Source organism: Dunckerocampus dactyliophorus, chromosome 1, assembly GCF_027744805.1.
Source record: "Dunckerocampus dactyliophorus isolate RoL2022-P2 chromosome 1, RoL_Ddac_1.1, whole genome shotgun sequence".
Lineage (NCBI taxonomy): Eukaryota > Metazoa > Chordata > Actinopteri > Syngnathiformes > Syngnathidae > Dunckerocampus > Dunckerocampus dactyliophorus.
Genome location: NC_072819.1, coordinates 51,189,219 through 51,214,563, shown reverse-complemented (window position 1 = coordinate 51,214,563; position 25,345 = coordinate 51,189,219). Strand labels below are relative to the sequence as shown.

At 46.6% G+C, this 25,345-nt stretch overlaps 1 protein-coding gene and 1 long non-coding RNA gene across 2 annotated transcripts in view; one reads left to right on the top strand and one right to left on the bottom strand.

Annotated features, from left to right (window-relative positions):
- The window catches only part of LOC129171243 (neuronal membrane glycoprotein M6-b-like), a 23,662-nt gene extending 6,524 nt beyond the window's left edge, over positions 1 to 17,138 (bottom strand). The window contains exon 1 of the mRNA XM_054759746.1: positions 16,928 to 17,138. Within this exon, the coding sequence (XP_054615721.1) occupies positions 16,928 to 16,997 (70 nt within the window). The 5' untranslated portion in view covers positions 16,998 to 17,138. The remainder of the gene's footprint in view (positions 1 to 16,927) is intronic.
- On the top strand, positions 17,132 to 25,345 carry LOC129171649 (uncharacterized). The gene is made up of 5 exons (XR_008566817.1): positions 17,132 to 17,281; positions 20,819 to 20,883; positions 20,975 to 21,150; positions 23,630 to 23,729; positions 25,144 to 25,345. It is a non-coding gene; the product is annotated as an uncharacterized LOC129171649 (long non-coding RNA).

Sequence of the window (25,345 nt, the reverse complement as noted above, 5' to 3'; positions counted from 1 at the left end):
AGCCGGTCCAAAAGCCTCGAACGCTTTCCATCAGCGATAGAGCCTGACAGCCAGTGGCAGGTCTTCACATAATTAAACTGCATCCGTCTTTCCGCAAGCCAAACAACAACAACAACAAACAGCAGACATCCTGCAAAACCACAGCAGCAGCAGCATTCTCATTTTCCAGAGTTTTCTATTGACGACTCGAGGCAGGTGGCGTTACACCCCCGTAGGACTGCGGTTGCTATCGTTGAGTTTAAAAGCGCAAATTGAGTTTGTACGTCTGTAGCTTATCACAGCACTTGAACGTCAAAGCCACTCTAACTTTGCAATTACGCCTCAGGATGGCCGATGTTTTGGGCCAATATCGGCATGAAAATGACAACTCCGCTCGTGCTAGCTCAGTATGTCCGCGTTCTGCAATTACGGTCCTGCCATCGTGGTTTGAATGTCGCCCCTCACTCTATCAGGGTTTTCAAATACGAATGAATGAATTAGAGCTGCCACAATGAATCCATGACCTAATTAATCAACAACTATTTTGGGAACCGATTCATGTTTTGTAAATATCCTCTGATTTCAGCTTCTCAGATGAGAATGTTGTTTAATTTCCTCGGTCATCCGTGAAAGCAGACCTTTTATCTGTGACTTTTAGCCAAAACAAGACATTCACACAGATCAGCTTTGACTTTGGAAAACTGTCATGGGCATTTTTGCTTCTTATTCATTTGGTCCATCTATGGCCTGGAGACCATCACTGCATTCATTCAACCAGCAGGCTTCACGTTCATCCACAAACAAAGTCATTGTATTGATTGGATTTTGGGCACATTGATTGTTTTACTGAAGCTACGATGATTTTTAATTTCTTAACATTATTTTAACAGAATATTCAACCTGATTTGCTCTGCCAATTCAAATCTTCTATTTCTGAATAAAGAGGCGGAAATAAAAAATGTGTTTTCTAAAAATCGGATTCATTGATTAATCGAAAAAATATTAACAGTTATTAAAATAATCGTTAGCTGCAGCCGTATAATGAATAAATAATTGCTGTTTCGTGGTTGACTACAGCTTATTATTAGTCCCAAAAATGCACATGTATGAAAATGTGACCTATTCTTGGCCTAAATTAAAGCATAAAAATGTTCTAAATGAACTGAAATCCAAACACAGGCTAAGGCAATCCAAGACGTTGATGAATGGTATGATCTACACAGGCCACCAGGTGTCACTAGCATCACGCACCAGACCTGATCGCCAGCCAAAGGCTTTTATTATTTTATAATTATTTATCTCCCAACAGGCACAATAATAACATCACCATAATAACACCAGCTGCTGTTGTGGCCGTACTCCAGCTAAAACTCAACTCTGAATCCCCAACGTCACTTCCTGTCCACACGTCCGGAAGACACTCGTTGAAACACACACAAGCACGAGTCTTGCGTATGTCTTAAATGGCTTCTTTTCTCTGATTATGTCTACTATATTGGGTAATAGGAGTGTAAAGGTGACTATAGGGGTGTTATTTCATGTCCAGAGGGCTCTAATATGGTAAAAATAGGATTTACAAAGTCATAAACAGATTTTCTATGCTCTATGAAAATATTCTGTTTATTAATATTGAACCCGAGGGGCGACTAAGGTGTCTTCCTTTTAATACTTGGAGTCTAAAATGTTTCTTTTGTGCTTTGTTGGCAAATGAGCCCAGTTTATAATTTTACAGATCAGACCAGTCCAGAGTTTCATACTTTGCACTTTACTTTGTTCTTATCCTTCTTCGCCAAAAGAAGTCTTCAGGAAAGTTTAAATGTTTGATTGATTTCATTCATCATATTTTTGGATTTCGTGTTGTTTTCCAGGAATTATTTTCGCTCATATTTTTGGGTGTCTGGAACAAATTCATTGGATTTACGTGATTTCTTTGGGGGAAAATTCTTGGGTTTTTGTCTGTCCTTCTGGACTCAGTTACTGTAGTCCCTCATTTATCATAGTTAATTGGTTCCATACCCGACCATGATAAGTGAATTTCTGCAAAGTAGTATTCCTTATTCGTAACTCAATGATTTTGGTAGTTAGGGCATAGAAAACCTGTTTCCGACCTTCAAAATAAATTTTTTAGCCATTATTAGAGCCCTATCATCACCTTTACCCTACTACTGTGTTTTGCACTGTTTTGTTTATATTTGCCGACCAAACGCCTCAGTAAGTGTTGACTGTCAGGACGAAGGCTCCGCTGCAAGAGGCACCTCCATCGGTAGTTTTTTTTTTCCAGTCGAGAAAACTGTCCGTGTTGGTCTTCGGTGTTCATGCGCTCACCGTGTTCATTCTGTTTAAACCGAAATGTTCCCACACTGTGGCTGTCGGCTGTGGCGTTTGCCTCAGAATCTGTCACTTATGCGCCTTCTTCACGTTAGCGTATGCTGCCTCACAAAGCTAAATGCTAAACCATCTGTACCCACTCATTAGTAGCCCCGCCTCCAAAAAGAGGCTGAATGAGAGGACAGGAGGGTTCACTATTGAACCAATGCGCACAGACACATGCAGCGTGAACCCTCTTGCCAACCAGCCTGTGTGGCACAGAGACGAGCAGATGAAACACATGCCGACATGCACATGCATAATTATCAGCCTGTTTTTTTAATCGTTTGATTAATCAATTTATCGATGATCATGACAAGGCGTGGCTGCAATAGTAGCCCGTATTAGGGATTATTGTACCTGTTGTGAGATCATTCATACCTGCAATAAAAGCCTGTCGTTCCAAGTCTGGTGCTTGTGTGTCTCACTGTACATGAAGACCTAGTGACCACTGTGGAATACTACATATCATCACGTCTTTGAATGCGTCTTCTGAATGCCTTACACTTGTATTTTACTCCATTTAGCTGTTTATGCTTGAAAATGCTTAATGTAGGCAAATTACATTAAAATCCGAAGAGCAAAGTGGCAAGATTACTGAAACAAAAACCGAGGTAAATGGTGTCCTTCGCTTGTATGGCGCTTTTTCAAAGCTTTGACACTGCTAGCACATTTAGCTACTGACTACTTGGGAGACAACAGGATGGGAGACAACCACTCTGGCGCCTAGCCACGTCTAGCCACATCTAGCCATGCCTAGCCATGCCTAGCCACGCCTGGCCATGCCTAGCCATGCCTAGCCACGCCTAGCCACGCCTGGCCATGCCTAGCCATGCCTAGCCACGCCTAGCCACGCCTGGCCACGCCTGGCCATGCCTAGCCACGCCTAGCCACGCCTGGCCATGCCTAGCCACGCCTAGCCACGCCTGGCCATGCCTAGCCACGTCTAGCCACATCTAGCCATGCCTAGCCATGCCTAGCCATGCCTAGCCACGCCTAGCCACGCCTAGCCACGCCTGGCCACGCCTGGCCATGCCTAGCCACGCCTGGCCATGCCTAGCCACGTCTAGCCACATCTAGCCATGCCTAGCCATGCCTAGCCATGCCTAGCCACGCCTAGCCACGCCTGGCCACATCTAGCCATGCCTAGCCATGCCTAGCCATGCCTAGCCATGCCTGGCCACGCCTGGCCACGCCTGGCCATGCCTAGCCACGCCTAGCCACGCCTGGCCATGCCTAGCCACGCCTAGCCATGCCTGGCCATGCCTAGCCACGCCTAGCCACGCCTAGCCATGCCTGGCCATGCCTAGCCACGCCTAGCCATGCCTAGCCACGCCTAGCCACGCCTAGCCATGCCGCACCTTGTAATGAATTTGGAGAAATCATGCTGACTAACAAACAGATAACAAGTAAAACCTCTTTTTCAGGGGTAAAAATGTATATTTCTTGTTCCGTGCATCATTAATTAATAAGCCTCAGTGTCTCTGCCATTGCTTGACAGCTTTAACGAGCGCTCACTCTGATGCTCAGGATGTTGGGGTCGTGTGCCTGCACACGCTGCGCTGGGGGACTGAGACGCTCCCCTCCAAAGTGTGCTGCTGATGATTCTGAGACTCTGCGTTGCATAACGGAGCAGAGGTTCGTTGCATAATAGATCCAAATCCTATTAATGTTAATGAAGAAACGAGGAGGTGCGGCAAAAAAGAAAAAAAAAACATGGGCTGAATGGCTGTAAAACCCCGAGCTAGAAGCAGGCCAGGTCCCAAGGGGCTGCAGGGGTCGATGCACTGAAGGCCAGGAGGTTGCACACTGCCGCTCCATCGTGCTGTAAAGGTCTACTCTCACCTGCTCCTCATCAGAAATGAGAAATCTAATCTGCCAGGGCATTGTGGTAATCCTGATTAATCTGCACATCCTTCAACACCAGCGAGAGACTACTTGGAAAGACTTGAAGACAAATCCAAAGTTTTATAAGTTCTGCCGAGATGCGTTATCTCCCTGCCCCCACAGGCTTTAATGCATGAATTCCCAGGTTTCTTTTAAACACACACACACACCATCCGGTCCGCCCGTGGAAGCGGCTTTAAAAGCCCGCTAATGGGAAACAGACAGCCCAGAGTGGTCGGTTCGAGTCGGGCCTAATGGAAATCAATGGACTATTCATTACAGCCAAATTGCGGTGACACTCTAAGGTCAGTCCGTTGCTCCCGTGGTACACCTCACTGCATCCCGCTACCTCCGTGAGCACCCTGCCTTTGCCCTCTCTGTGAAATACAACCACAATGACTTCCTGGCAGAAACAATACGTTGCCATGCTCCTATTGGGCCATAAATCATGTCAGCGCTTTCACAAGGCAGCTGCAGGTTAGGCTCATGAGGTTACTTCACATGATGACGTCGATTCAGCGTGAACGAGGCGGGATCGGACGCAGTACGATGGAGGCCAAAGGGAAAGAAGGAAGGTGTGAGACGCGTGGAAAGGAAACGAGCGGAGGAAGAAAAGAAGAGAAGGAAGAGCACTGCAACAAATGAAGGGAAGCGTGCACTCACCCCCCCTCCCCCTTCTTTTCTCTTCTTCTCTATCCCCTCCTGCTCCGGTCCGGCCGCTCCAAATTTGCATAACAATCAAGCATCAAATAAAATCTACATAACAGGGGAAGAGTATCTTCCAGGACCGCATGGTGGTCTAGTGGTTAGCACGTTGGCCAATACAGGAACAGCCTGGAGATCGGGAAGACCTGGGTTCGATTCTGTGTGGAGTTTGCATGTTTTCTTCGGGCACTCCGGCTTCCTCCCACATTCCCAAAAACATGCAGGTGAGGTTAACTGGTGACTCTAAATTGTCCATAGGTATGAATGTGAGCGTAAATGGTTGTTTGTCTATATGTGCCCTGCGATTGGCTGGCGACCAGTCCAGGGTCCAGGGTGCACCCTGCCTGTCGCCCGAAGTCAGCTGGGATAGGCTCCAGCATGCCCCCGCGACCCTAATGAGGATGAAGCGGTATAGAAAATGGATGGATGGAGTATCCTCCACTCTTCCCTGGCAGAGCAAATCTGTCTAGCATTTAGATCAAGAATACTGTACTATCTGCCCCAATGGCTGCACAGGACAAAAAAAAGGGAAAGGAAATAAGCGGAGCAAGAAAAGAGAAGAGAAGGAAGCGCACTGCAATAAATGAAGGAAAGCGTGCGTGTAAGAAAAACACTTCTTGGCCTCAGGGCCGGCAAATGTAAGTTGCCATAGCAACTTGTTACCCACGACCCAGTTCAGCGGTGTAGTGCGGCGCTTCACAGCCACGGTTGCCATCGTGCACGCGTACGCGAACACACGAGTGACGTCATCACAGTGGAAACACGAGCATCTGCGCTGATGAGAACAAACGCAAAAGGTGAGTGAAGTGAGGAGGAAGACGCTCTGCTAGCGATGCATCATTGAGCGGCGCTTACAGCGGGTGAAACACACAGGGGGCGACCACACCCGTGAGCGACGTGCTCACATCCAGAGCAAATAACGAGTCTCCCCCAGTTTCAGATTTGGAGGACATTTTGGGGTATGAAAGTAGTTCAGAGCGATGGTGTACTCTTGCCAGTACAGGATCTTGCTAGCGTCAAAGATAAGCTTACCGAAATGTCTTACCTGATATTTTAGTCTGCCGCCAACAAGCTCCCATGACGCTGCTTTTTCTTGACCTCTACATTTTTACAAATGTCAAATAGCTGTGGGAATCTGACACGGCTAGTATTATTTTTTCCTCGATGTTTAATAGCTTGCTGTCCAGTGAAACTCGATGAAAAGTTGAACATTTTTCAACTTCCTGGGGTTGCGTCATTGGCTGGACGGAGACTCCATTCCACTGAAAATGAGCAGACTGGAGGCGATGTCGCCTTCCGTGTGGGGAGCCCATCACAGTGGAACCTTGGCTTTTGTCATGAATCTGTTCCAAAAGACCTGATGCAAAAGGAAACGTACAAAAAGACAATAGATTTTTCTCATAAGAAGCAATAAGAAGTGTAAGAAGTATTACTGCCCGAGACGGCCTTGCACCCATTCCACCACAGTACAGTCAGAAACCTCAGTGTCACTTTGGATCAGGACCTTTCTTTTATGACCCAAATGCGACACGTGTCAAAAACAGCATTTTTCCATTTACCAAATTTACAAAGAAAATCAGAAAGATCCTGTCACACCAGATGCAGGAAACTTCCCCCGATGACCTCCAGGCTGGATTCTTGTAACTCTCTGTTAATAGGTTGCCCTAAGAAATACTGAAACACCCCAAATTCTGCCCCACGAGTCTTAACCGGAACCAGAAGAGATCATATCTCACCCGTATTAGCCTCACTGCGCTGGTTTAAAATTCTCCTTGCTACACAGTCAGGCCAGTTTATCTTAAAGAGCTCCTATCAACCCAGGAGAACACCGAGCCCCCACACTTTACACTTACTTGCCACTCCTAGATTTTTTAGAAGTAGAATGGGAGCATTTAGTTATCAGGCTCCTCTGTTATGGAACCATCTCCCCGACTCAATCCGGGGGGCAGACACCCTCTCCCTATTTAAACGGTATCAGAGACACTTCTCTATGTTCCTTGGACTAAGACTAAGACTCCTGGCTTGACCGACCATCTATCCCTCTACTCTACCCCAACCCAAGCGGTCGAGACAGACGGCCTCCCTCCCCACAGAGCCTGGGTTCTGTCCAAGGTTTCTTCCCCAGAGGGAGTTTTTCCTTGCCTCGGTCGCCAAGTGCTTGCCCATGTGGGGTTTCAGTTGGTTCTCCGTTTGCGACGTCCGTGTGTGAAGTGTCATGAGATAACTGCTGTTGCGATTTGGCGCTTTATCAGTCAAACTGAATAGGATTGAAAGTAATGCTAATCATTTTTAACGGAATAATTAATGAATCAAATACTTCCAGGCACCCAGAAATATTAAGACAAAACGCATTTTACACAGAATAATTTTAGTTGTACATGCAGAACACAAAGAGCAATACCGTACTCCCTCGCTCTGTCGCCGTTCACCTTTTGCCGATTTGCAGATTTTTTTTATGCTTTAAAAAAAAAAAGTATTACAGCATATGAACGCTGTTACAGGCCGAGCCTGGCCCTTTAAGAAGAATTGCAATTGAATTGTGGGAAGTTGAGTGTCTTTCTCTTCCCTCTCTCGTCTGTCTGCACCGGCCATTGTTTTCTGCGTCCTGATTGGCTGTAGACCATTGTCAATCAGTCTCCTTCGTGCCGTCCTGCCGTGTCTCCTGTGTCATGGCTCGCTTGCTTTCTTGCTAGCTGGTCAATGAATCGTGGCTTCGTCTGCAGCAATATGTTTCAACAAGGACACAACAACGCTACAATACAGAGGAACGGCACCAGGACGAAAAGGCACGGTTACAGGAGTGAAATATGCGAGCGTTTCTTCATCGTTTCTTGGGTTGATCATCGAGGTTGATCATTAAAATTCCAACGAAGGTTTGCATTTTTTTGAGTGTTTAAACATGAGAGAAATGTGATAACATGTTAATGGCTGTCTGAGGAAAGTGGTGGGGGCTTTTACAGCCTTAAAACATATACAATCATTGGAAACAAATGAAGTTTCACAGATTTCACTTATTTTGGGAACATATCCCCCCCTGTACATATGAACAAGGAATGAAATGGAAAAATGAACATTTACCGTCAATTCTGCCTTTCTTGAAGACTTTTTGGTGAACGCGATGATGGGTGGAGGGAGGACGAGAGGGGACAGAAGAGCCATGCGGAGGCTGTTTCAGTCTAGTTCGTCACAAACGTAACTGTGGGGTGAATCCCACAGAGCAGGGGTGTCCAAAGTGCGGCCTGGGGTTTCCTACAACACAAAGCTAAGCTGTTGACGTTTTGTTCAGATAGGAAGCTGGTTGGGGCAGCTTAGTGCTGCAGGACATGCTGCTGTGGGCGTGGGCGTGGGTTTGGGTGTGCCACCCGGGCGACCCAGGCTGTGTTCATACCGTGTTGTTTTCAGCACAAATGGACCTACAGTGGATTGGCTTTTAGCATCTTTAATGCGCAAAATGTGTCACGGTTCTGTGGGAAAGTGTGGACACCCCTGCCACACAGCGGCGGATCAATCGATCCTCACCAAGTTTGAATGGATTCTGCCTCGGCACATGAAGGGCCGTGTGCTTTCCACCTCAAGAGTCACGGAATTGGCCAATAAAAACGGAATCTACCGTCAGATGCGGAATCGTGCGGAAACTGACATCATGTGAATGAAATGCTCTTATCCTGAGGAGAAGGAACGTTTGTTTGGGAAAGAAGTTCCCCGGCAGACCGCTCAATTGTGAACACTAACATGACGGAGCGGCCAACTGAAACATCAGCCAAGCTGGAAATTCATCTCTTACTTGACAACAAGTGTGAGGGTCTTTTGTTGGTAGTTCACATCTACACGAGCGTGCCAACACGTGTGATGTCGGCGCACTCGTCTTTTATCATCACCTGCCGTTGGAGGGGGAGGGGGGGCTGAAACAGAGCGGACAATGTTAAAATACAAAACGGCCCCTCGGGCCACATGTGATGCTTTGCCAACCGAGCGAGTGGCTCAGCGGTTACGCAACCAACTTGGCTGATGTCACTCTCTGGGAGACGTTAAAGAAGCCATGCGATTATGGAACCGGACGTCCCAGCAGCTTCCGGCCTCGCTGAACATTGTGCGACATGTAGGAGTTTCTGTGAAAGCCGACGTCAAGTCCATGGCTAATTGATGACCGCTGCTAATCTCTGTCTGCTGCCGTGGAGGACGGGGAGCAGATTCGGCATCAGCGGGTGATGGAGGAGGGCCAAAGGAGGCTGACGTCACCGGAGAACAAGGCGCGCTGTGCCAACCTGTCACGCTTCTATTCATGTACTCGCTGCAAACTGGCACCCAACAAGACTGCTGGCCATTGGAATCACTCATTAGTGCATCAAATGTCCCCACACCAAATGCTGCTTATTAGTGTGAAAATCAAATGTTGCTTGACAACACTGATGCTGATTTGCTGGCATGTGGAGCAAGCGTTTAAATCCAAATGTGAAAGTGCGGAGTATGAACACAAAAGCTGCACCACACGCTCTGTTTGCATGTAAAAATAGTGCTTCTCCACCCTCCCCCCCCCAAGCACAGACATTCTTTTCAAGCACCCCTGGTCATTGGCACGTAAACAAATGCAGGCACAACACACACACGTGTCCAGATGGAGGCTGACAGCATGCTTTGGGCAAATGAAGAACACATGAGCCTCTCCCTCCCTGTGTGACGGCTTTCACATGCTCCCGTGACCTCGCGCACACCTCCGGGCGCTGACAACCATACAGTAGGCGAAGGGTGAGTGTGTGTGTTGGACAAAGATGAGCGCTGGGGCGAGAAAGGACAAAAACATGTTTGATGGCGCGGGGTGATGTGGATGCACGTGTTTCAGCATCTTCCCAAATGTAGAGTTGCAACAATTCATTGATGAATCAGTGATCAATCAATCATCCAATTAATCGACTATTTTCTGTTGTTATTTCTTCTTTTGATTTCAGCCTCTCAAATGTGAATATTGTAGCACTTCGAGAGCAGACCTTTCATCTTCGTGTTTCAGGCAAAGCACGGCATTCACACACAGCAGCTTTGGACATTTTTGCAGACCAAACCACCAACTGTCTGCGTTTGGTTCATATCGATGTGGTCATCAGCCTTTTGGAGAGCGGCTTCTTCTCATTGTGTCTTTTGCTGTAGCTTTACCATTTTTACTCCTTTTTCAATTATATTGATGCAATGACAAATGAGCCGCCGTGCGTGGATGGCCCCCGAGCCGCTCTTTGGCCACCTCTACTTTTGTGGATCTTCGTCGGGGTCCGGCTTGTGGCGTGGGCTCTATGCGCACGTTACAGCTCGCCTTGTTGGCTCGGCGTCGTGGGCGAGCGATGGTGAGGAGCGAGAGTCTGGTCAGCATCGCCCTAACGAGCCGCGGCTCTGATTGTTTTGGTGGTGCACGTCTGTGGAGTTGCAGCACAACTGTGCCTCCATTTGGGGGTAGAAAAGGCAGATTTTGATCCATTTATGTGAAGTAATGTGTGCACAGGCACATCGCTGTGCTCTGTCACTCACTCTCTCTCCCCCGTTTGCGCAGCGAGGCGATGCGGTGTACGTGCGCTTTTTGTATGTCTCTGTTTTTGTAGGATTTGGTTTTCAACTAAAATTATTATTATTATTATTATTATTATTAATAATTTTGACTTGATTTCTGTACACTGTCGTGCGACCAGGCAGTACGCCTAACAAACTCTTCCGCATCATAATCGAGTGCCCAAGCGAAGCATCCACATGTTGGCGACTTGGTCTCTGTGAAGGATGGGGGGTGGTTCTTTTACAGTTGGGACTCTATAGACAGATTTCAAATCCTTTAATCATCACACCAACGATAAACAACTCCAGTCTGTCTCCTTCTTTCCTCCTAATAGGCAGTGTGCCTCGTACGGTTGAGGCGTTCAAGAGCAGCGTGTATTTCTGTGTGTTAAAGGAGACTTTTAAAAAAAATTAAGTACGACTGCGACAAAGTTGCAAGTGCCTCAACTTTGATGATCAAGAAGGTGAGAAACACGACTGAATTCAAGAAAGAACTTGTAGCAAAGTACGAAGGTAGCGTCTTTTAATAGTATTGTAATGCAAGGTTCCGACTTAACACAGGTTGCAGGAGGAATGGTTTAATGGAGACACAAAACAGACAGTGAGCCAGGGAAGTGTGTGCACTGATGATCGTACCGGCTGGTGAGGTCCACAATAAAGTTCAAATGTACAGCTCGTACCGTCCACCCTTTAAAGCTAAGTTTGTCTTCGTCCCTCCACTCATCTCAGTGTTTGCTAGCCTTCAATAACCCTAACAGTGATGGTAAATGTTCATGTATCCATTTCATTCATCACTGATATGTATTTCGCTTTGCTTGCTGCATGTAAAACTGTGATTATACTCTCTCAAATATTTTGTGGTACTATTTTGGCTGTCTGGAACGGAAATGATTTCTGATGGGAAAACATGATTCGCTTTTCGTATGTTTCGGAGCAACAACCCGTGCCACAAATGGAATAGTGGGTTTTTTGTAACTTAACTTTGGACTCAAATTATGATATTGACTTCCTCCCCTGTGTGTGGCATAGTGCCCCGCTGATGCGAGCACTGTTGCACAGCTGTGGTGCTCTTTGAAAGGATATTTTAGCAGCTTTCATGAAATTTGAGCTGGCGGAAACAGCAGAATATAAAAATAGCTGACGTACGCAACCCAGCAGACGGCATTTGGATTTGAAATATTTGACTTAGTCAGGAAGGAGTCCGTACTTTACACTTAGAGTACACACTTGGGTTTTCTGCACAGCTTTTGGTCCGATGACAAAAATATCAGTCTTGGTGAACGGAGGAGGTGTGATGATGCGACTCTTAAAGGGACCGTACGCAACGAGTTCCCAGGCTGCTGAGACGGCGCCAGCATGTGAATGATATCACACCCTCTTCCTGCTTTTAGTATGTAAAGTAAACCCCGCATGTCACCTGTCACCATAACAACTTTTGCTGGTCGATAATTGTGCTACAAATTACCATCGATATTCAATATTATCGGCAACATTTTTCAGACATTTTTTAAATTATTTTCATGAGCGGTGTAACTCACATTGGAACCACTAGATGGTACTCAGGTATAGTATTCGATGTGCTCGTGTGAGACATTAGCTTGACACACAAGTTGCCTGTGTGTATGATTTTGCAATGTAGCCAGCGAAACTGGCTGTTATAATGCACCATTTTGCACTGTTTTGTTTATATTTGCCGACCAAACGCCTCAGTAAGCGTTGACTGTCGGGACGAAGGCTCCGCTGCCCGAGGCACCTCCATCTATTGTTTTTTTTTCCCAGTTGAGAAAACTGTCCGTGTCGGTCGTCGGTGTTCATTCTGTTTAAAACCGAAATATTCCCACACTGTGGCTGTGGCATTCGACTTAGAAACTATCCTTTTGTGCCATCATTCATGTTAGCGTATGCTGGCTCACGAAGCTAACTGCTGCTAGGGTAGTAGCTAGTAGCCCCGCCTCCACAAAGAGTCTGAATGAGATGAGGGTTCACACTCTCCGTTCATTCCACTATAGAACCAATGCACATAGACACATGCACATGCCCTCTTGCCATCCAGCCTGTGTGGCACAGAGAGACGAGCAGACACGCAAACACACGCATACACGCACAGGTCCATTTATGGAGGGCGTCATAATTATCAACCCGTTTTTTTTTTAATTGTTGGATTTATCAATTATCGTGACAGGCCTACACATTAGTTATGTTTATTATCAGCTAATGATAGCAGTTTGGCAACGTTTAGCTCCTCACATTAGCTGTCATTGAATGTCTAGCCTCACGGCATGGAACGTCTTCATGTGCACGTGCTATGGCACGTACGTGAATACGAGGCAGCTGCGACTGACAGCCATGAACACCAGTTATTTCCCGTTATTAACCAGTTATCTATTCTGTTAACTACGCTTTCACTACACACTTGGCTTTTCTACACAACTGTTGTGCACATGCAGTGGTGTGGAAAAGTGTTGGCCCCCTTCCTGATGTCTTATTTTTTTGCATGTTTGTCCCACTTCAATGTTTCAGATCATCAAACAAATGTAAATATTAGTCAATGACAACACAACTCAACACAAAATACACTTTTTAAATCTAACTTTTTATTATTAAGGGAGAAAAACATCCAAAGCTACATGTCCCTGTGTGAAAAAGTGATTGCCCCCTAAAGCTAATAAGTGGTTGGGCCCCCTTAGCAGCAACAACTGCAATCAAGCGTTTGTGATAACTTGCAATGAGTCTCTTCCAGCGCTGGGGAGGAATTTAGCAGAATTGTTGTCATTCGGCCACATTGGAGGCTTTTCCTTTTTAAGGTCATGCCACAGCATCTCAATACGATTCAGGTCAGGACTTGGACTAGACCAATCCAAAGTCTTCAGCCATTCAGAGGTGGACTTGCTGGTGTGTTTTGGATCATTGTCCTGCTGCAGAACCCAAGTTGCTTTCAGCTTCAGGTCACCAACAGATGGCCGGACATTCTCCTTCAGCAGAATTCATGCTTCCATTTATCACAGCAAGTCTTCCAGGTCCTGAAGACCATCACACTACCACCACCATATTTTACTGTTGCTATGATGCTCTTTTTCTGAAATGCCAGATGTAATGGGACACACACCTTCCAAAAAGTTCAACTTTTGAGTATTTTCCCAGAGGTCTTGGGGATCATCAAGATGTTTTCTGGCAAAATGGAGACGAGCCTTAATGTTGTTTTTGTTCAGCAGTGGTTTTGGTCTTGGAACTCTGCCATGCAGGCCGTTTTTGCCCAGTGTCTTTCTTATGGTGGAGTCATGAACACTGACCTTAACTGAGGCAAGTGAGGCCTGCAGTTCTTTGGATGCTGTTGTGGGGTCTTTTGTGACCTCTCGGATGAGTCGTGGCTGCGCTCTTGGGGTCATTTTGGTTGGCCGGCCCCTCCTGGGAAGGTTCACCACTGTTCCATGTTTTGGCCATTTGTGGATAATGGCTCCCACTGTGGTTGGCTGGAGTCCCAAAGCTTTACAAATGGCTTTATAAGCTTTTCCACACTCATAGATCTCAATTCATCTCAGTTACGTTTTAACAGAGGGGGATTTTTCACACAGGGACATGTAGCTTTGGATTTTTTTTCTCCCTTAATAATAAAAAGTTAGATTTAAAAAGTGCATCAAGTGTTGAGTTGTGTTGTCATTGACTAATATTTACATTTGTTTGATGATGTGAAGCATTGAAGTGGGACAAACATGCAAAACAAGAAGAGATCAGGAAGGCGGCCAACACTTCACACCACTGTTATCAGTCCAAGGTGCAGCACATGAAAAGTCTGATGCAACTGCTGGGGGGTCGATGCAACAGCAGTGTGATGGATAAGTTGTCATGGATTGAAACGACACCAAAAGGAGGTGTAACGTGTCTTTCTAAACCAAACATCAGCAGCAGGGCCTCACCTGACAGACGATCATCAAACCAACGTTGACCTTTTCATTCACAGGCCACGGCCTCTTCTCCTTCCTGCCCATCGCAAACCTCATCTCATCTCCTATTTTCTTACAGATGCTTACAAAAAGCACCACCACTGAGTCCCCCCCCATTTGTAAAGGCAGCATCCCTCCAAACAATGACGTAACCTCCCCCGGTCCTGATCTGAGCACTGAAGGTGAGGATGGTGAGATAGCGCTGCATTACGTAACAACGAGGCCTTACACACAAAAGGAAGGCGCAGCTTCAAGGGGGTGTCAAACGGATCGAATCTGACCGGCGGGCCAACTTTGGCATACAAATGAGTCAATAGGACACAACCAATCAAAATGATTTGATGACGTGGAACCCATGAAGGAAGGCGCTTACGTGATGGAGCCCCCCAGCTACCTGAACATACGTGCTTCTCAAATAGTGCCCCCCCAGTTCAACTTAAGCAGTATCATCTTTTTGCTCAGTTTTGACGTTGCTATTTCAAAAGGTTGTAGCTTGAAAATGGTTGGATCTACTAATACTGCTATGATGACATCGATATCAAGTATCTACTAATACTGCTATGATGACATCGATATCATGTATCTACTAATACTGCTATGATGACATCGATATCAAGTATCTACTAGTACTGTTATGATGACATAGATATCATGTATCTACTAATACTGCTATGATGACATCGATATCATGTATCTACTAGTACTGCTATGATGACATCGATATCAAGTATCTACTAGTACTGCTATGATGACATCGATATCAAGTATCTACTAGTACTGTTATGATGACATAGATATCAAGTATCTACTAATACTGCTATGATGACATCGATATCAAGTACCTACTAATACTGCTATGATGACATAGATATCAAGTATTATAGTATATACAGTATAGTATATAGTATTTGTCCCTGCACGCTGTCTTGTGTATGTGATGGAGCGCTGCGGCCATCTTGTTTGCGTGCGAGCGTCTTCATCACACACAAAGACGGGTGACACGGCGGGAGGCAAATATAACGGCGAGTCATTCGTGAGGTCTGATTTTTTTGGAGAAGCCAAACTCTTGACTTAAATGGCCCCCGCATCCAAGCGGAACTACGTTCTTCATCACCGAAACCCGACCAGAACTGGACTTGGGGGGGGCCTGGGGCGTTTAAATCACTTAAAGGGTTAAGTTGTTGCAGATGTAATCTTGGCTCATTTTCATCGTCTGTTTCAATTGCACGCAAGATGCTGGCGCCAGCAACTCATACGGTGATTTGTACAAACAACTTGATAAATATCCGTGTCGCAACAGTATTTCAGTTTGGGGGGGTGTGGAGAGATTTCAGTCCATGGCAGGAAATAAGTACGGTATTACACCACGCAACTTCTGCAACGATTCGGAGCCAAAGCGGAAACGGCCACGCTGGCGCCCGCCAACACAAGCTTCTTACTTGAGCACTTTCATCTTTTGCCCCCCACCCCCTGCTGTAAATCTTCAGCATCTTAGTGGACGCTATAAGCTCACGGTCACATTGCAGATGTCAAAAGGCGCAAATGATTACACAAATAGGCGCCCCCGCCCCGGTCGAATTCAGCTGCGCATCGCCACACCTGGGGGGCTGCGATGATCATCTCGCAGTAAATGCAAGCGATTGCGGATGCAGAGGGTCCGTCCTTGGGGGAAGCGTTCCGACAGGCTGATGCTGTGGGGCGGGCTCCCCGCGGGTGACGTCGCAGCTTGTGGAGGGACACCCCACTCTTTGCATGATCACCACTGGGAGGGGACGCGGCGTGACCACTACACTACATAGTCCATGCAGGCGATACCCAAACCTGAAAATGCAACTCGGACCAGCAGGTTGAATTGAAATCATGCATTTTGATTGCAACAGGAAAAGACCTGAATGATTTTAAATGGCTAAAGAAGCTGAGCAAATTCTGCATGGCCCCCCCTCCTGATGAAAAAGCGTACATGTTGCCATTATTCCACACACCTGACAGTCACATTCCGGAAGCAAGCACTGCGCTGGGGAGCTGAAGGATGCTTCCCACGCTTTGTGTGCAGCCTGAAGAGTGATGTGCTTACAAGTGGGGGGCGGGGGGGTTGGACTGTCCCTGTGCGTTAAGTGCGCGGCTCTTTTTGCAACCTCCTTGCAAACAAACACATCCATCACACACCAAACCCCCAATCGACGTCGATATTCGACGCAGGTAAATGATGATGATGATGATGATGATGATGATCATCATCATCATCATCATCACGATGATATCTCGTGCACACCTGACGAGGGGGAAAAACGCAGTCGTGAACGCGCAGGGCGCAGCAGCGCACTTCATCGCCAATACGAAGTGCAAAAATGCGTGCGTCCGATTGCACGGATGTTTCTTCCGTTTACGAGCAAAATAACAATAAAAAGCAGAAGGATGGTGTTTGCTTCCCTCGGGGGTGTCCATGAGAAAATGATCCGCTATTGTTCGGCGCGGGAAGCCATTGCAAGCGGCTTGGTGCGGGAAACAAAGCCTACCTTTGCTCTCCTGTCCTTCATCTTGAGGCTCCTCCGCGTTGGACTCCATGGCCGGCTTTGTTCCGTCCATTATGATGCGGCTTTCTGCTCTTCTGTGGCACCGGGAGCTTACGGTGGAACGATGGTGGATGTGGTCGCGGGGACTTGATGCTTGTGCGCGCTCCCTCGCTCTCTCTTTCTCTCATGCACGCCCTCCCTCCTCCCGCTGCGCGCTCCATACTCCGCTTAAAGCGTGTGCACAGCCCCCGTAGACATGAACAAAACATTTTTCGGCATGCAAACGCTCTGTCAGGTTGGATTGATGACCCCGAGTGATGATGCGTTGCCAGGATACCAGATCGCCCTCCCCTTTTGGTAAAAGTCATTTTCATCATTTTTTTTTGGTGCGTGCGCGTGGAGGACATGCTGGTCAAATGCGCAAGAGCTGTAAATATGCAAACTCATGGGTAGCCATGCATGCATGGGCACACACACACAGATAGCATCACCGCCCCCCCTCCATCTGCTGAACTGAGACAGAAAAAGGGAGGGAAGACAGAAGCTAACCTCGTGCTTTCAGAGTATAAAGTGGGGCAAAGTTTCATCCAGGCAAGCTCCTTTGTTAAACTTACACCACACTTGACTTCCTTTGTTCACCTTAAAGGATGCTCAAGTGTGTGCGTGTGTGTGTGTGTGTGTGTGTGTGTGGGGGGGGGGGGGCATTATTCCATCATTTGACCCATTTTCAATCACAATAAAGACACCCTGAAACAATAGGATGCCATCTGTGCTGAATCCTCCTAAATCCGGTTGTAATTCAGGCCCCCACGTGGCTCCGTTTCAGACAAACAAGTCTAGGGAGACCTCCCACCCCACCCCCCCATAAGTGTCCATACCTCAAAACTGAGACGAGTATCAGACACCGCAGTGGCTCACATGACGTTTGATGGGTGTGTTTTAGCCACGGGGCTGAAAGCAACACCTCCTGAGCGCCATATGTGGCCGAGTCAGCGAGGGTCGTGGCTCACAATGACTGTTTGGCGTGTGAGCGGCCCTGAAACCGGATCTGCGAGCATAAACAAAGAAGTGTGTTTATCTAGCCTCACCGAGAGTCTTGTAAGCAGACGAGCAGATGTTTATGAGTTGCTATTTGAAAACAGCGCTTCATCACCACCGCAGAATGTATTTTACCCGTCCCAAGGCCTTCTCTGCTGGCCTCAACACAATCAGAAGCACTGACCGACATTTAGAACGCACATTGTAGTGTTTGTTCCATGAGGTTGTATTTATTCCCAACAGTATTCATTCATTTCGTACAACGTCTCGTGGCTGCACTGCTTCCAGGACGTGTATGGTTTTTTTGTCCAATCAGATTTCAGCTGCCCAGGGCCTTCACAGTCAGCAGTGCTGGCCTATGTCACTTGAACTCATTTATTGGGCTGTTTCTTTAACCAATCAGATTTCACATTCGCCTCTCAGGGCCAGCTAGCAGGCGTACAGTAACGTCAGCATTTTTCGTCCTCTGATTGGTTGATATCTGCAAGCCCATGTCTCACAATTAAAGTTACCAGTGCGCTTGGACGCATCATCACATGGATAGCGCAGCGCCGACACAAAGAAAGGAGACAGACACAGTGTTGTTCATCTTCTTCTATGCGTTTATATGAACAGATGTCCCATTTGGAGACCCTTGACTAACTCCACCCAAACATAAAGTACATCTGTGGTTTTTGTAACTTCCTGTTTTCCTTTGTCCCGTTACGCAGGAGTTCCTTGCTTTGGTGACAGAATCCCACCCGTCCACTAGCATGCCTGTGTTCTCACAATTTCATTGGCTATTGCGTCAGTCAGTAAATGGCATGAAGCAGTTGGCTCGATACCAGACGGGGCAAACTGCAGTATCTTTAGTTCTTTTCACAGCTTTGTGTGACCACTTCAAAAAGTTGTTCATGTGATGATGCATTCAAGAGCACTGGTGGGTTTGAGTGTCAGGCTTTCAAGCATCAACCAATCAAAGGATGGAAAATTGCTGACATTCCTGAATGCCTGCTCGCTGGCCTTGTGAGGCAAATCGGGAATCTGACTGTTTGAAGAAACGGTCCAATTACTAATAGAGTTTAAGTGACATGGGCCAGCACTACGGATTCTGAAGGCCCTAGGCGTATGACATTGACATGGCAACACATAAGGCAAGAGACACGCTACAAAATGAAGGTAATAGACTGTTGGGAATAAATTAGTCGGACTTTATGGAACAAACACGAGAGTTGAAGTTGTTGAAGTTGCCTGCCTTCCCGCGCTAGCGAGCCAAAGAAACGAGGGCATCGCAAAGCAAGGGGCGTTTCTGTTTCCGAGCTCACAAGAGGGACGACGACAAAAATGAGGGCACCTGTCGCGAGACCGACAATCCTCCAAAACTATTCCGTGACATTCTGCGCAGAGGTGCTCTGTTGTTGCCACGGAAACGCTCAACGCCGCCAGTTGGTTGGAATCTCGCAACGATGCTCTCAATTGTGAGGAGAAACTTTGTTGCAACGTGATTCCGCCAGGAGCCAGAAAGCAAATTAAAAAGGGAGCGAGCGATGGAGACGGGCCGGGTGAAGGAAATCTTATCAGCATCACGCTTTCTTCTGGCGCAGCGTCCCCCGAGGGGACGGAGGCGATGACAGGAAGCCGGTGCCTTGTCAGTCTTGCGCGCAGTGAAAGTGGGGCGTGAATATGAAAAGTAAGCCGTCCTCGCCTGCCTGCCAGACGCAGCGTGCTTTGTGTGCTCCAACATCGCACTGGCCTTTCAATTGTCTTCTTGACACAACTATTCAAGGCATCACGCATCTCTTGTGTGTGGCGTTGACCCCGACTGTGAAGCTTTACTAGGAGGTTGACCTCGGCGTGTCCCGTTCATTGTGCAGCCGTTGTCTGCAAGCGCAAGTTTGGAATTCATTGTCGCTTGCTAATCGTCACTGCCACAAACACGCAGGAGCACGGCTACCGGCGAGTGTCTCAGCGACAGCTTTCTGAGCTTCCCGCTGTTTGCTTCAGACTAATCCGTGCCTTTTTAATGGACTTCTGGCACCAAAGAAGCCAAATCTTTTGGGGAAGTGTTGATTGCAGAATGCCTGGCCTGCAGAAGTTTCTCTGGACACTTCCTGGGTTCCTGTGTTGCAGGACACGGCTGAGACAAAAAGTGTTAACTTGGAGTTGAAGTGGATTTTTATTTGCTAAACGGAGCACAACAAACTATTGGCTGTCATGGATGTCAGCTATAGCAGCACAGCCGTACATTCCTTCCAAAAGCTCCAACTAAAAACCATTATTCCCATGAAACTAAAGGAAATCCAATGAATCCTTTCCAGACACCCAAAAATATGAACAAAAAATATATTTTCTAGAGAATAATTCTAGTTTTATGCACAGAAACAATGAAATAATTATAAAAGATGAAATGGACAAATGACAATTTAACATGACTTTGACCCTACCATTGGGGAGTTGGTGCTGGGGGTGTCAGCCCAGGTGGATGAATAAGCAAGCAACCATGGGAGTATCGTCCATCCGCGTCTGGATCAACACGGCAAGATTTAACGCTTCAGAGGCTACCTTGTACCCTAACAGAAACGGTGTACGAGAAAATTGTCCTCAAAAACTGAATCATACAAAAACCGGGGCATTGGAAAACCAAAGTTTGTATCAAGCAATGTACTTCATTGATCATTACCAGTCGGGTATTGATTCATGTACGTTCAGCATTTATGTATGAATGACACTTTTCAGTGCAGCGTTTACTTATGAATTCATTGCTATTTAAGCCTCATACTTATTTTAACTTGTTTCATTTTCTGTTCATGATTTATTCAAGCTTTTTTTTTGTTCCTATTATAGTTTACTATTATACCTTTTTATTTTCCTTTACAGGCCTCGACACCCAAGGCTGTTTGAATGAGATGATAAGCATGTGGAGGACCAGAGTCCCCCAGCAGGTAATCACAGCAAAACAGTGTGATGTTCACGTGTCTCTTCTCGGATCACAAGATCCGGCCAGATTAAAACGTGACGAGATTTCTCGTTCAGGAAAAAAGTGCCTTGTGGGCGCTCGGCCTGGGATGACAACAAGTGAATAAATGAATGAATCACACAGCCAGTGAAAATGAAGCGGATCATTTTTCCAGCCTCAGTGCATTGGCACGTGCACGTCTGTTTTCCAGACTGGAAGGGGGTCCACACCATAGAACAGTGGCATGAACGGAGTGAGTCTTATTCTATTTTTCATTGTACTGTTCTTCAAAGTAATCTGGTCTCGTCTTGTAGACCCGATCTCGTGTATCCCGTGTATCGCCTCGTGTGCCTCGGGACACACGTGTGGAGTGACTTGTAAATAGCGGGAAGGAGTGGTGACTAGGAAGGAGTTCCAGGCGCGCCTGCTGCTGTTCACACCCGCTCTGGTCTGCAAGCGTGACCATCCTTTCGCTCTGGCGTTGTTTATGAGACGCTGCCAGCCGATCGCTTCTCTCGCGACACCCGGTGCAATCCATGAATCGAAAGATTTACGGCTGATTCTTACTGATCGATACACGAGGCCGAATTGTCCCTTCGTCAAATATGGTATCTGGTGGCATCGGTTTATCGTTAATAATCCGACATTTTTCTACTTATTGATTTCACGTCCAATTTGTAGGAAATTGCAAGATTTTGCACCATCGGCAGCATTTGAATCAACTCTAAATGTAAAAGTGTAAAAGCCAGGCTGCTGCCACCTTATTGTGTTAATGCCACGTTGGCCAAACGCGTACGCTCCCTTGTTGGGGAAAGTAAGACTCATTTGGGGCTTAGGTGTGTGTGTGCCACAGTGGTATATGTGTGTACATTGCCATCAGGGATTTTAATCTGCGGCGGTGGCGATGACCCAGTTTCGCCCACCACCCCACCCCCCACTCACAAACTCAGCTTTCGGTCGCCAAGGAGACGTTTGACTCTCATCCCTGAATAGGATAATCCATCGCTGACACACACCATCTAAAGATGTCTGTCAGTGAGGACTGCCCTGCAAACGCATCCATGCCGTCATGCGCCGTCAGCATGACTGCAGTGTTCTGCACTCATGTGCAGATGAAATAGCAAGAAGCAGCCCTCCCTTGCCTTATTTACCCGGGTCCTATCGGTATGGGGCTTAAACTACTCACATCTCCACACACACACGCACACACACACACACACACACACACACACACACACACACACACACACACACACACACCATCCCCCTCACCAATCTCCCAATCTCGCAATTTATCTGACGAGCCACTAATCCTGCTGGCCCAGATTTGGTCTCCAGTCTGCTCCACATGTTGTTACGCCGTCGTCCCACGCACACTCCAGCCATGCGACACGCACACACACACACACACACACACACACACACACACACGTTTGCTCCCTGTCTTATGTCATGTGGCGTGGTGGGTCATCGCGCTAGTGCTGCTCCACGGGTCATCAATGCATGCTGCTGATTTTGGGTGCTGTGTGTTCGTATCTCTTTGCCCGTGTGGGCTCCAGCGATCGGATCCACAACTCCGAGCATGTGCCCGCATCCGAGGCGACGCCCGCCTCTGAGTTTAGTGCATCGGCAAGTCGCCATGGCAACAAGTCCTCTCGACGACCATTCATTCCAACACATCAGAGTAGCCGTCGGGCTGAGCTTAAATTTGCTCACATGCAAGATGAGAAAAAGACGAGCGGCCTACACAACACGGCGCGCGTGGGGGGGGTGAGAGGGTGATGCATGCAGAGAGGAACGCTGTGCGGCTAAAAGTGAGAGGAAAAAAAAAGAAGATACGCAGTCGCTCTCTCAGGTTGAGACGGCTGTAAAGATGACTGCTTTGACAGAAGGGGGGGTCGTGGAAGCGGATGTCTTCCTCACACCCCCACGACCAAAAATAACACACAATGTAACCGCAGCACACATGCACGGGTGTCCACCCAATGTGGCCCCACCCCTCAAAAAGCCTTGTTTGTCATTTGTAGGGTAACATGCCTCCCAATTGACATGCTTGGAAATGACAAACATCCAAAATGCAGTATGAACACCCTTACTTCAAAATAAAAGATGCAATAACGACATAGAAAAATAAAGAACAAGTGAAACAACTACAAAAGCTATTTTAACTACTTACTGGTATTTATTTATCATTTCTAGCAGTGTGAACGGGGTATTGCTTTACGTTTGAGTCAATATGAGCGTCCACTAAGGGCCGCATACGAAAAATCAGAAGATGCGGGGGCCGCTTTTAGATTTTTATTTTTAAAAAATCCAAAACAAAATATTTAATATAATGTGTGTATATATATATATATATATATATATATATATATACACACATATAAAATATATTTAATCGTATTATTATTATCATTATTATTATTATTATTATTATTATGATTATGGAGTGTTTCTCCTTACATTACTTTTTAGCTGGGTTTTTTTTATTTTTTTTTTTTACAAATACTAACATTCTACTTGTGCATTTTTTTCTCATACTAATATGACTTATTCTCAGAATATTTTGACTTTATTATCATAACATTATAGCATTTTCCCAACCTAATTTTCCTCAAAATTCTAATTAATTTTTTGTTTATTTTCTTACGTTACAACTTTTTTCAAATTACTGCTTTTTCCCCCATTTTTGCTGTTGTTTTTTAAATGTTATTGTTTTATTGTATTTTCAGAATGTGCCGAGGGCCAATAAAAAAAGCAGTCGCGGGCCATAAATGGCCCCCGGGCCGCACTTTGGACAACCCTGGCCTAATGGGCCAGCCGGCTCTGCGGGTATGTAAATAACAAATGTATAACACAAGTCATGCCGGGGGGGGGGGGGGGGTGCGTTTGGCCTTCCCAGCATGCCTTGCGGGTTATACATTGCTATCAAATAGTGATGTAATAATATTGATGTAAAATGCTGGTGGTTGGGGCCGCAACACATCAGAAAAATGCCAAAAAGTCAAAGCTGGTACACGTGTGAATATGTTGTTTTGGCTAAAACACAAAGATAATAGGTCTGCTGTCATTGGATGACGAAGGCAATTAAAAAGTATTCACATGGATTTTTACACGTTTGAATTAAAAAAGCATGAATCCATCAATTAGGTCATCGATCAACCACGGATTCGTTGTTGCAGCTCTAAAGTATATCGGCGTGGAAGCGTCCCGTCCGTGGGGGACAGCTACAGTACGTCGCGTGTTCCACCTGTCATTTTTGGTGGCACCGTGAGCGAGGACGGCATTTGGCTGATCAGCTCCTGATGGTTTGTGACGTGTCAGTCAGGGTGTGGATATCAAGCTGAATCGCTGCATACTGTCTGTAGAACACTTCCTCGAGCAAGATGAAGTCTGTAGATTATGACGAATATGCGGGATCTACTCTAACTAGGGAGGTCCGATGTTGGCTTTTTTTGCCGACATGTCCAACTCTTAATTTCTAGTACCGATATCAGACGATACTGGTATGTGCAACATGACATACAGTATCTCCTGTGGTGGAATGAACACATACCTGTCGTGAAGCTAATGGGTCAACGTGGCTGTAAACAACCAATGTTGTACAACAACTGAGAAATGCTTGCCGTTAGGCTTCGGCTGCCACATTTGCTTTAAAAGTCAACATTTACATTTTTTTTTGAACATCAAAAAGTCCAGGGAAGAAAGCAGTAGCACGCTGTGTTGGGTTCCACGCCACACTGCTAATTCATAGACAACATGAATATATTTCACACCATCAGATTTCATCTGCAGATAGAAAATTAAAGTGGATTTTTATCCTACATACTTTTAACTTGCCCTGAAGCTCCCATCCATGAGTTTGAAAGGCTTAAAGTTGGACTTAACACTCGAAGCAGCCGTAAGAATCCAGGTGGAATTGAAGAGGAAGTAATCTAGCTAGCAGACATGTACACGAATGCAAATACACCCGATATCATTTCAAAAAGCAGCATTTTCACGGACGACCCCACGTCGAGCGATCACACACAGCGTCAGATTTTACCGTGAATTCTAACAATCCTGCTAGTGAGGATAAGCGGCATAAAAATGGATGCATGGAATGGAAGGAGGGGGCTAGCTTGCTACTAGCCACCCATGGCTTGTAGCCACCGCTTGAGGGGGGGTTTGATGAGGTCCACACGGAAAAATACGGGAGCCCATAGGCATAGCATTATGTTTATTATGGGCTTTCATCCATCCATAGAGACATCTTCTACCGCTTATCCGAGGCCGGGTCGTGGGGGCAGCAGCCCAGACTTCCCCTCCCCGGCAGATCCTGAGGCGTTTCCAGGCCAGCTGAGAGACATCGTCTCTCCCACATGTCCTGAGTCTTCTTCCCCGAGGCCCCCGACCGGTCGGACGTGCCCTGAACACCTCCCCAGGAAGGCGGCGGTGGGTCGATATCA